This window comes from Nomascus leucogenys, chromosome 22a (assembly GCF_006542625.1).
Source record: "Nomascus leucogenys isolate Asia chromosome 22a, Asia_NLE_v1, whole genome shotgun sequence".
NCBI classification, from domain to species: domain Eukaryota; kingdom Metazoa; phylum Chordata; class Mammalia; order Primates; family Hylobatidae; genus Nomascus; species Nomascus leucogenys.
Window position 1 is genome coordinate 101,800,368 of NC_044402.1, and position 13,417 is coordinate 101,813,784.

Here is a 13,417-nt window from a genome sequence, read left to right on the forward strand (position 1 = left end):
CAAATGCAAAAAGGTCTCCACACTTCAAAGTTTAAAAATTCCTTTGTCTTTTCTAACAGCTTGGTGTAAAACAGACCTATTTTCAGAACAAATCTGGCTCAGTCTCTCACTTAGGAATCCTTAAATAATGAAGATTACTATATAGTATATATTTATTTCTCCTAGCATTATTAAAACTACTTATGTACGTAAGAACTATGCTTAGTTATGCTGACATAATTCTTGTGACTGTGTTTACTAAAGATACTAATAAAGATAAAAGTCAAACGCTGATAGCTTAGGATAACAAACTACTGGGATAATAAATGTTGACAGTAATAAAGGAATATTAAAATTTTAAATCACTTCACTTTTTAGAAAGTTCTCTTTTCTACTCAGTCTGAGGAAAATATCAAGTAATGAAAATGTCTAAGTATGTTTGCAACACTGGACACCGAGAGTCATAAGGATGACAAACTTTCTGCATTCAGACATAACACAGAATTATCTCTTCCTGTGAAATCAATTCAAATTAAAGTAGGTATACACTGAACAATGGCTGCTAAACATCAATGCTTTAAAAATCAATACCAAGATACCCATGATCATTACTTCAATGCATAAACTAAAAGAGTAAAAAAATACTCACTCATATAACGGAAAGTCTCTTCAGCAAGGACTGGAGAGAGGGCATCAGATGCATCTTGCCGCTGGTGTGGAGACTGAGTCCAGTCTTGATTTTCATATAGAAAGAGAGTGTCTACTTTTAGCCTATATTGTGGTAGTTGTTCTTCCAGCAGACTCACCAGCTCAACTTCAGGGAGATCCTCATTGGAGCAGACATCTAAAGAGGAGAGTCTATGTAAATGAATCCAATATATTTCAACTTTTACTAGGCTACAGAGAAAATTGATGAAAATTAGTTTTTCCAAAGTGGGACAACCAAAGAAATATTAGACAAGATCATTTCTCCACTGATTTTTATTAGTATATCCTAGTAGTATAGTTTTTTTTTTTCTCCAGGTTTTTTTTCTTTTAGTAAGACAACTTCTAAAGTAAAAATGATGGCATACATTTTTTTGACAGTAATTTTTAAAAACTATTTTTAATTGACACAGAATAACTGGATATATTTATGGGGTACATGTGATATTTTGACACCTGTATACAATGTATAATGATCAAATCAGGGTAATTAGCACATTCCTTACCTCAAGCATTTATCATTTCTTTCCACTGAGGACATTCAAAATCCTACCTTTTATCTATTTGAAAATATACAACAAATCATTGCCAACTATAGCCACCCCATGGTGCTAAAGAACACCAGAACTTATTCCGCCTATCCAGCTGTAATTTTGTATCTGTTAACTAACATCTCCTGATCCCTCCTGCCCGCTACCCTTCCTAGCTTCTAGTAACCACTATTCTACTCTCTACTTCTAGATCAACTTTGTCAGCTTCCACATGAGTGAGAACATGCAGATACCACAAATCTGAATTACACACTATCTAAATATATTGCTTAGTGACTATAACTATGCTTTTTTAAATTTTTAATTTTTTAATTTTTAAAAGTTTTTATTTTAGGTTCAGGGGTCCATGTGCAGGTTTGTTATGTAGGTAAACTTGTGTTACAGGGGTTTGATGTACAGATTATTTCATCACCCAGGTACTAGGCCTAGTAACCCAATAGTTATTTTTTCTGATCCTCTCCCTCTTCCCATGCTCATCCCTCACATACGCCCGTCTGTTGTTCCTGTCTTTATAACTATACTTTTAAAGTTTAGAATTAATTTGTAGAAATTTCATATCTTCTCCCTATCAATCTATTTAGTACTGTTAAGAGGTCTGTGTCTCTGAAGCAGTAGCAGCCTGCTTAATTTTAAAAGGTATTTTTAATTGACACAAAATAATTGGATATATATACTTTTTAAAAATAAAGTGAAAGAGGTCTGATCTCAACTTATATGCTTGGGGGAAAAAGCAATACAAAGCAACCAGCAGAAAATAGTTCCAAAGGGGTAAAATGATATGCTCTGTAATAACAAAATTTGAATTCTGTGGAGGATTCTTCAAAATCTGGAAAAATTACATTTTAGTATATTCTCATAGTCACTGAATTTTTTTTAAAAATTGCATTAAATTTTACTGAGCACTGGCACTGAAATAAGTACTTTATCATTTTTATTTTAAAGAAGTGGTACATCTAAATCCCAAAACATGTGAGGTAAAGAAAATTGGAAAGGGGAGGGGAAAAAAAAGTTTCCTCTAAAAAAATCTTCCCTATCTTTCACATAACATAAATTTACTATGGTATAGTGATAGTCCTGGTCTGAGTCCTAACTCTGCATATACCACAATGTGACACTGGGTAAGTTACCTAAATTCTAACTCTCGGTTTCCTCATCTGTAAAATGGAGAAGGTACTTACCTCCTAGGTTATATGAATTAAATGAGACAAATGCACAAAAAATACTTGTGTTTAGTACAATGCCTTGCACACTGTGGAGGCGCTCTATCAATGTCAGCTTTTTTTTTTTTTTTTAAGAGAGAGAAGTAAAGTTTATTACATTTGAAAAAATACAGCAGAAATCTCCAAAGTTTACTCATTAAATATAGTTTAATTCTTACAAATCTCCTTTTGAAAATGCAATTCATATATGGTGCAACCTCAGAAGTTTGAATTTGAAATAAAATATGAAGTCAGTAGTCAGGGAAGTCACATCAGAGTGCTTTGTCAAATATCCAAACAAATCAGCATATACCAAAGTGACTAAATATATCCAAGTGAATGCAGAAAAATACATTACCATTTGAGGCAGACCATGCTAAAATATAATTTACAATGACTAGCTTGCATTTAAGATGGTTAGCCAATGAAATGTAGGTTAAGTTAAATTTTGTAGTATTTGCTCAGTCTCTTTGTACTAAACATTAGTTCACCTGAAAAGTAAGTTTGGAAAAAGCAAATAACCTGATCTCTTTATGCTTATCATTTTCTCACTGTCATCTTAAATGCAAGCAAATCAATACAGCATCAAGATTTTTTACATATTAAAATTAACACTAATGACTTGTGAAGGTGGACTGTGTACCATGTAGTACTTAATAGATGAGCTTGCAATGACCATCAACTCAATTTTTTAAATAACACCAAGATTCACAAGCCAAAATAAACATTTGATTAAAAAATTCAGCTATTCAAGATAACTCAGTTGTCCTTTTTCTCTTTGAGATTGGGAAGGGTTGGGTCTTTAAAAACCTGAAGAGGGGCCAGGTGTGGTGGCTCACGCCTGTAATCCCAGCACTTTGGGAGGTCGAGGTCGGTGGATCACAAGGTCAGGAAATAGAGACCATCCTGGCTAACACAGTGAAACCCTGTCTCTATGAAAAATACAAAAAAAAAAAAAAAATTAGCCAAGCGTGGTGGCGGGCGCCTGTAGTCCTAGTTACTAGGGAGGCTGAGGCAGGAGAATGGTGTGAACCCGGAAGGCGAAGATTGCAGTGAGCTGAGATAGCGCCATTGCACTTCAGCCTGGGCGACAGAGCGAGACTCCGTCTCAAAAAAAAAAAAACAAAAAAAAACCTGAAGAAGAGTTGGTAAGAGGAAAAAAATCCTCAATGCTTTTAAAAAACTCAACTGGTTAGAAGTCCATACAACTACTATGCTGGCATGGACACAGATGTTTTCTGTCACAGAACCATTCACTGTCCCATAGAAGTAGTTCCTCCAAGCCAACTATATAAAGATGTAAATCAGCTTACCCATGATTGAAACTGAAATAATCCTTCAAAATAGACACCTCACCCAAAAAGATCTTTTAAATCATTGCTAGCTGAACTGCTACTGGTCATAGCAGTTGGTGGCTATGCAAAGTTCTGTGGGTTGAAGAAAGGATTACCCTGCGTACCAAAGGCAGATTGTCCTATCATGTTCATCTGTGTTCCCATTACTGAACTGCCCATAGCTGGAGAACCTTGAGGAGGTACAAACTGATTAAGCCACTGATTTGGTTTCTGTTGTGATAATTGGTTCATGCTAACTTTGGATTTCTGAGGGCCAAAGAGATTATTAAGGGCAGACATATCTGTGGGTCTTTGTTGGGTCGGTTTCACACTAGCAGGAGGAACATTCAAAGCACTGAAGTTTGGCAAAGTGGGAGGTGTTCCAGAGTCATTTTGGTCACTCCAACTGTGCTTGGACTACTGTAGAAGTTCTGGTTTGTAGTAACAGGCATGTTGAATCCTGATGTCTGAAAGCCCATATTGGCATTTAGGCCATTTGTCAAATTTCTCTTTGTATTATCAACTGGTGTAGAAAACATCATGCCAATGCCCATGGAAGGAACAGAAGTGAATGTACTTGAAGCAGAAGGTTTAGGGGTACTAACAGAAAGGCTAATCAAAGATGACATATTATCCATCAATGTGTCTGTCAAGTCCTTAGTCTGTTTAACAGTAGCAACAAGGTGTGTACACTTGGGGTTTAAGAGGCTGCTGGCTTTTCAACTTCTGTGCCTGCTCTTGTTCTTTTGCTAATTTTTGTCTTCCTTCAAGTGTAAGTGATGCTCTTTTATGTTTATTCTGAAACCCATCCTCTTTATTTTCAGAAGCACTGTCAGTCAGAAGGTCTGCTCCAATGTGGTTAAAAACCTTGTCAATTTGCTGATTCCCAATATTTGTAACTTTTGTCTCCTCAGAAACGTTCATTTGATTTCCTATGACCAAAGATTTCTGTTGTTCTTGCATTATATGAAGTTGTTCTATGTTCAGATTCCAATCTATTCAGCATCTCTTTTATGATGGAAATGAAAGAATTGAACTGATTAAGATTGTTTTCAATACTCAGGGGAATAAGATGAGGCAATACTTTTCCAGTCAGCTGCTCTTTGGTGATTACCAACTTATGAGTAAAAGTACATTTGTAAATGCCTAAAATACCCATGAGGACTGCAGATTCTTTGGATGGAATTTGTTGTAAGAAGGGTAGGATATCATCAAGTACAAACCACTTATCCAAGTATTCCAAAATCTTTCCTAAGCACACCAATGAATTTACACGAACAACAAGGGAAGACGTTTGTAGACAGGCATTTTTAATTCTTGGTATCAAAGTATGTTTCATGATGGGTATTCTATAAGATTTGCAAAGGTTGGAATGATGTTAAGACAGCTACTGGTAGTGAATGGAAGGAGCTTCTAGTGCTCTGTAAACCATGGGTAGAACACTGTTCTTTATCTCATTGGGAGGGGTTTTGGTTAGTAGCAAATCCATTTTTTGTAGGAAAATTAACAAAATCTGGATTGGCTCCTGCTGCTTAAACACAGGGCCAAGTTCAGGTGGAATTAATTTGACATATTCTTCTTTGGCACATTCCTCAATGATCAGTAGAACACTGGGCAAAACAAAAGGCACTATGTCAGGGTTTACAAATTCTGAAGTCAAGTCAAAATTCTCTGCACAATGACATGCTTGGGCAGTAGAACCTTTGGCAGTCCGTTGAAAAACTGTGATTTCTGAAGATTATCTCTTTGGAATAAGGTATCAAAATATTGCAGTGTTACTGCACCAACATCATCAAAGAAAGGAATCTTATCATTTGATCTGCATCTGGTCTTACAGTCGGAGTTACATTTAACAGTAGCCTTACATGTTCACGAACTTCCTCAGGTATATTTGTAAGTGAACTAGATCCTAAATAACTCAACTGATCCAACTGCCTACTGAAACTCTTATAAATATCTTGCTTATTGACTTCAAATATACGTTTCCTTTTATTAAATATAGCATACATAACAGTTCCTAAAGAATACATATCACTGGCTGTTTCACAGCTCACATAAAGTGTGTATTCTGGAGCCAAATATTCAGGATTTGGAAGACACAATGAAGGTAAATCTGAGTCCCATCCTTTACAAGGAAATTTAGGCTCTTGTTCAGAAGGATTGGTTGATGATACACAAAAATCAAAACCCATTATTTTCCAGGCTCCACTTTTATTCAAAATTGTATTTTCAGGAGTAATATTTCCATGTACCATTTTCACACTGCTATGCAAGAATACCAATCCTTTAGAAACCTGAAGCAAACCACATTTGGTTTCTACATCATAAAGTTTATAATCCTTAATGTCTGGAGATATAGGGAAAGGGAGATTTTCCCAGTTACCGAGAACACTGGCTAAACTGGCAAAAAACTGGTTCTGTACAAAATGCCAAGCAATCCCTGAATTCTTCTAAAGGATGCTGGACAGTAAGAAGTCGAGGGTGTTGAAGTCGAGTTAAGTGTTGGACTCCTCATTTTAGAGAATCAATGATTTGATCCTTTTCAAATTTTTGATATTTGTCAATCATTTTTTATCAAAGACAAAAACAGCCACTGCTTTGTTGACTTTTTTGTGCCATTAAAAATCTTCCAAGCTAGCCCATTGCCACCACTGGCAATGTGTCGACCAACATCAAATTCTCTAGTGACAGGATTTCCCATTACAGCACTAGTGACATCAGCTGTTACTTCTGTAACAGTACTCTTCAATTTATTAAGCCTGGACTCCATGGCTGCAATATGGGGTAGTTATAGTTACCTTTTCCCTCTCCTTCCAGGAGGGGCGGAACTGGGCCTCTTTTCCCCACCCCCCTAAACACAGGCTGTTCCTGCTCTGCCTTCGCACCTGGCAGCTGCCTCCTGCTTACTCCATCGCCTCCACCGCCCCCGTGGGCACAAACACCGCCTGAGCTGGAGGAGAGAAAGGGATAGGGAGGGGAGGGACTGGGGACGAAGACTAAGGGAGGGGGAAAAAGACTGAAAGACCTATTGTCAGCTATTTTTATTACTGTATTACTATTGAGTTTTTACACCTAGAGATCAAATCAAGACTGCTAAAATAAGGTTGCTATAGTATCTAAATAATTACAGAGTATTAAAGGTAGAAGATACTTTCAGAAACCATCCAATCCTGCCTCCTAGATAAGGAAACTGAGACTTAAAGCTGGGTAACTTGCCGAGGACACTAGAACCACCAGACTTGGGTCTCGACTTCCTATCCAGCACCGTACCCATTCTTGTTGCTATCTGCCATTTACAGGACAAAGGCTGACAACCTGTCCTAGAAAGCAAGTTCCTATACATCATGTCTCCAACATACAGTATTAGTCCTACATATCTCCTAATTCCTCCAGGTGTCTAATCTACTTATTGTTCTATTTTTCATTCTTAATATTAGAAAGATCATGGGTTTTGGCATCAGACGTAGCTTCTGAATCTGACTCCTCTACTAATTGTTAGACACACGGTTTATCCTTTCAGAGCCTTAATTTCTCTCATTTGTAAAATAAAGATCATTTATCACACACAACAGTAGTAAGAAGTAACTAAAATAAGCAATTAAGGCACCCAGGGTATCTGGCAGATCATAGGTACTCACTGAATACTATTTACCTCACTACTCTCTCACTTGCACGCCTACAACACCCCCTCCCCCATCTCTGAACAAACAGCTTTTGTGTTTTTATGTATCTGCCACTATCTTCCTGTTCCCAGTACTGCCCATCATTTAACACCTCCCAAACTTAGCTGTTTACAAAAAAGGAGAGTTATTCCTGTTAACATGCTTAAAATACTAGGGCTTAAAATAGAGAAAGTACAGGATGTCATATCAACCCTCTCACTTTTAAAGAGATGTGGTATTTCCTTTGTGGGTAGTATAATGAAACATGCTCTAGCTCTGGCAAAGAACAACAAAGTACTGGTTAAGAAAACAAATCATTAAGAGAGTAAATTCCTACTATTTGACCTTGACTTCACAATGACATTTTAATAAGTTTAATACAAGGAGGCTGGCAATATCAGACATCCCTAGTCACCCAGAAGGAGAAGCAGTGGCTTGATCACCACAATGAGATAGAGATGGGGCAGATTTAAAACCTTAAATATGGTTCTAAATAAGCTCTCAATCCTTACAGACCTCTTAAATAGGAGACCTGAACATATATCCAAATTCTATTATTACAAGTTCCATGTGATTATCCAAATTTTTCCTGCCACACATATATTACATAGAGATTGTCATTTTAATACTCGGGAAGAAAAGCTGACTATAAATAAATGCAGAGCTAAAAACAGACTATTAGGTATTCAATGGTACAGTGGAAATGAAGAACAAAAGTGACATTCATTACAAGAGATACTAGTCCGTAGTATCTCTTCTAGACTAGAATAATTCCCTACTTCCAAAATTTAACATTAAAAATGACTGTACAATCCAGGCTTAGTAGATTAAGCTAAATATTCTTTAGACTAGCTCTTCCACCTTGCTTCCATATTCTGATAATGTTCCATTTACTACTCTTGCCCAGGCTTGACAACTCCTTCTTTACCATTTTATCCTCCAAATGTCTTCCATATGTCCATTTTTTCCCAGTCAAGCCTACCAGTAAGAGAATGAAATCAGTGCTAGAATCAAGCATACTAGAGCATGGTCTAGAGTATGATCTATAGACCTACATAACAAAGATGAAAAACAAGCCTCAAAGGGTTAACCTTATCAGCAAATAACTTAAAGTCTTGCCAAAATAAATTTTAACACTTTTCCAAGGAAGACAACAAAACCTAAACACCTAACAATGTAACATTCATAATATTCACCAGTCCATACAAAATTACTAGATATGCAAAAATAAACCAAATGTAATCCATAACCAGGAGGGAAATGAGTCAACAGAAACAGACCTGTAATGACAGAAATAACAGAATTAGTAAGCAGCAATTTAAACACAGCTATTTTTAATATGCTCAAAGATTTAAAGGGAAAATATGAACGTAATAGAAAGAGAAACAGAAGATATGCCTGCATTTTAAAAACTCAAATAGAACTAGAGTACAGTATCTAAAATGAAAGATTCACTAGATAAGATAAACAGATTAGATATTCTCCAGAAGAAAAGAACAGTAAACTTGAAGGTATAGCAATAGAAATTATCTAAAATGAAGCACAGAGAAAAAAAGATTGGGGGGAGAAAACTGAACAGAACATCAGTGGCTGTGTCATATCAAGCCGTCTGCAGTCCCAGAAGAAAAAAGAGGCAGGAACAGAAAAAAATATTTGAAAAAACAGTGGCCGAAGTCTTCCAAGTTTAATTAAAACAGTAAGTCTATAGTTCAAAGAATCTCAACTCCATGCAGGATAAATACAAAGAAAACCACATCAAAGCAAAATTGCTAAAAACCAGTGATAAAGAAGAAAATCCTAAAAGCAGAGAGATAGGAAAAAAAGAACATTACATTTAAGGGAACAAAGAGTGAATGCAAACTATTCATTTCAAGATAGATGACAATGGAACAGCATTATTAAAACACATGGACAAAAAGCCAATTTAGAATCACGTGCCAGTGAAAAACATCTTTCAAAAAAGGTGAAATAGCAGCATGGTAGTCACTCCTGTATCCAGCATTGGAGGTCAAAGTGAAGGACTGCTTGGCCAGGAGTCAAGACAGCTTGGCGCGGGCGGTGGCTCACGCTTGTAATCCCAGCACTTTGGGAGGCCGACGCGGGCGGATCACGAGGTCAGGAGATCGAGACCACAGTGAAACCCCGTCTCTACTAAAAATACAAAAAATTACCCGGGCGTAGTGGCGGGCGCCTGTAGTCCCAGCTACTCGGAGAGGCTGAGGCAGGAGAATGGCGTGAACCTGGGAGGCAGAGCTTGCAGTGAGCCGAGATTGCGCCACTGCACTCCAGCCTGGGCGACAGAGCGAGACTCCGTCTCAAAAAAAAAAAAAAAAAAAAAAAAGACCAGCTTGGCAACATAGTGAAACCCTGACTCTACATTAAAAAAAAAAAAAAAAGAAGAAGAAGAAGAAGAAAAAATTAGCTGGGTTTGCGCATGCCTGTTGTCCAAGCTACTCAGGAGGCTGAGATGGGAGGATCACTTGAGCCCAAGAGGTTCAGGCTGCAGTGAGCCATGATCGTGTCACTGTACTCCAGCCTGGGGAACAGAATGAGACCCTTTCTCAAAAAAAAAAAAAAAAATTTATTTTTCACACAAGCAGAAAACTATGGCTATTCATTGCCAGCTAACCCATATCCCAGGAAATGTTAAAGTTATTCAGGCAAAAAGGATATGGGATGGGAACTTCATTCTAGAAAAGAAATAATAGAATGCTAAATCTGTAGGTAATACATAAGCCTTTTATTTTCATAATTTATTCAATTCATAATTAGCAATTTAAAGCAAAAGTCATAATGTATTATGTATATAATATATGTAGATGTAAAAGGCATAGTAATAATAATACGTAGAATGGTAGGGGGAAATGGAAGAACATTGTTTTAAGAGTGTCACTGTATTAAATATAATGTTATTTGAAGATGGGCTTTGATAAGTTAAAGGTATGTATTGCAACCTAGAGCAAGCACTGAGAAAAATAAGAGGTACAGCTAATATGTCAACAGTAGAATTAAAATAAAATAAAATAAATTTAAAAAAAGAAAATGAGAAAAAAACAGAAGAAGGAACAAATAGAAAAATAGAAAATAGGAGTACAGTAGACTCAACTAAAGTGATAATTACATTAAAATTAAATGGTCCAAATACTGCAAATACAAAGTACAGATGATCAGACTGGATTTTCTTTTTAGAAAAGACCCCATTATAAGTTATCTGTGGAGATGCCCTTTAAATGTAAAGATTCAGATGAGTTTAAAAAGTAAAAACATGAAAAATAATATGATACCAATTCCACACAAACTTTTTCCAAACACAGAGGAAGGCATACTTCACAACTCATTTTACAAGGTCAGTATTACCTCAGTATCAAAATAAAGCAACAAGACATTGCAAAAAAAAAAAAAAAGAAAAAAAGAAAGAAGTACAAACCAATAACCCTTACTAACGGGACTAGGAAGGACACAGACACACACACACATACACACACACTCCCTAACAAAACACTAGTAAATATAACTGGTCATATAGAAAAAAGATAATATATCATAACCAAGTAGTTTTTTCCAGGAATGCAAGTCTGGTTTAAAATTCAAAACTAAACCAACAGAATTCACCACACTAATAGACAAAGGAAGAAAAACCATATGAACATTTCAACAGAAGCAAAATAGGCATTTGACAAAATTCATGCTAAAAACTTCTCATCCAACTTGGAAGAGAACGATATCTTCTCAATTTAATATAGGGTATTCTCAAGAGACTTAATGGTCAAATACTGTAACTTTTCTCCTCAGATTGGAAATATGTCAAGGATGTTTGTTCTTACCATTTTTATTCAACAATATACTGAGATCATGTCTCATTCAGTAAGGCAAGAAAAATAAATAAAAGGCATCCAGATTGAAAAGGAATATGTAAAATTGTCTCCATTTGCAGACATTATAGTGTATGTAGAAAACTCTAAGAAATCTACCAAAAAGTTACTAAAACTAGTAGGTTAAGCGAAGTTGTAGAATGTATGGTCAACATTAAAAAAATCAATTTCATTTCTATATAGTAGTAACACACAGTAGAAGAATGAAATTAAATAGTGCCATTTAAAAAATACTTAAGACTAAATTTAACAAAATATGTGCAAGACTTATACAATAAAAACTATAAAATACTGTTAAGAGAAATTAAAGAGGACCTAAGTAAATGGAGAGATATATCAAGTTTATGGATTAGGAGACTCACTATTCTTAAATTATCAATTCTCTACAGAGTCTATGTAATTTCTTTAAAAATTCCAGCATTCTTTTTTGGGAGAAAATGACAAGCTGGTTATTATTATTAGGGACAGGGTCTCTCATTCTGTTGTTCAGGCTGGAGTGCAATGGCATAATCATAGCTCACTGCAGCCTTAATCTCCTGGGCTCAAGTTACCCTCCTGCCTCAGCTTCCCTAGTAGCTGGGACTACAGCTGCATGCCATCACGCCCAGCTGTTATTTTTTGTAGAGATGGGGTCTCACTATGTTGCCCAGACTGGTCTTGAACTCCTGGGCTCAGTGTTGACAAGCAGATTATACAATTTATATACAAATGTGAAAAATCTTAAATGTCCAAAATAATTTTTGAAAAAGAGTAAAGTTGGAGAATTTATATTATCTGATTTCAAGATTTACTATAGAATTACAGCAAATAAGACAATGTGGTATTTCTGTAAAGATAGACTTAGGGATTAAAGGAACAGGATAGAGTTCAGAAATAGAACCATATATATACGACAATGAAATTATCAAGGTATTTCAATAAGGGTAAAGAGACCGTTTTTAACAAATGGTAAAGAAACAATGAAATATCCAATTGGAAAGCAAAAAACAAAAACTTGGACCCTAACCTAATTCCATACTCAAAAAAGTACACTACTGACTTAAAAGTAGAAGTAAAAACTATAAAACTTTTTATGTGAAGATTTCTTAGAAACAACACAAAAATATGAATTATAGTAGCAAAAACTGATAAAACTCCATCAAAATTTAAAACCGCTCTTCAAAAGACACCAGTAAGAAGATGAAAAGGCAAGCCAAAGTCTGGGGGAAAATACGGTCCATTTATCTAACAAAGGACTTACATCTAGAACATGTAAAGAACACTTAGAATTCAACACATTTCAATAGTAAGATACATTTTTAATGGGCAAATGATTTGAATAAACAACTCAAAATAAAATCTAGATATGGCCAATAAGCACATGAAAAGGTGCTCAACATCATGAGTCATCAGGAAGATATAAATTAAAATCACAGAGATACCAGTACATACCTACTAGAATGGCTAAAATCAAAACCACTGACATTACCAAGTGTTGATGTACAGCAGAGGTCAGCAAACGACAGCCCACAGGCCAGCTTCAGCTTGCTGCCCTGCCTGGTTTTGTAAATCAAGTTTTATTGAAACACAGTCACATTCATTTTTTCATGTCCTGTCCATGGCTGCCTTTCTGCTACAATAGCAGAGATGAGTAAGTTCCAGCTTAGCAATACAAAGAATAAACTTCTGATACTTTTCACAAGTGGATAAATCTCAAAAACATTTTGCTGTACAAAAGAAGGCAGACACAAAAGACACAGATTCAATTTACATGAAATTCTAGAACAAGCAAATTTAATTTAAAGTGGCAGAAAGCAGATTAGTGGTTGTTTGGAATCAGAGGTGAGGGGTGGGGAGATTTGTGTACAAGGGAACTTTCTGTGGGATGATAAAAACTTCTCAAACTTGCTTGTACTGGTGGTTACACTGAATGCATATTTTTTTCAAAACTCAAACTGTACACTTAAAATGAGTGTATTTTATTGTATCTTAATAAACATACCTCCAATGATGATAAGTTAAAAAAAACCTTTGGGTTTTCATGGGTTTCAGAATTCAGAATTTTTCAGATTTTTAGAAAAGTGGCACTGTACATTAACTGTATGTTATATAACATCCCCAACTGGTTTTGCAGCA

The 13,417-nt window shown here is 35.8% G+C and overlaps 1 protein-coding gene and 1 pseudogene across 4 annotated transcripts in view; both read right to left on the reverse strand.

Moving 5' to 3' along the window:
• TRAK2 (trafficking kinesin protein 2) overlaps positions 1-13,417 on the reverse strand; it is a 90,885-nt gene that overhangs the window by 45,362 nt on the left and 32,106 nt on the right. For all 4 annotated transcript variants that reach the window (XM_030803951.1, XM_030803949.1, XM_030803950.1 and 1 more), the window contains exon 3: positions 629-823. In XM_030803951.1, coding sequence (XP_030659811.1) covers positions 629-823 — 195 coding nt within the window. The remainder of the gene's footprint in view (positions 1-628; positions 824-13,417) is intronic.
• On the reverse strand, positions 3,591-6,727 carry LOC100595534 (annotated as a pseudogene).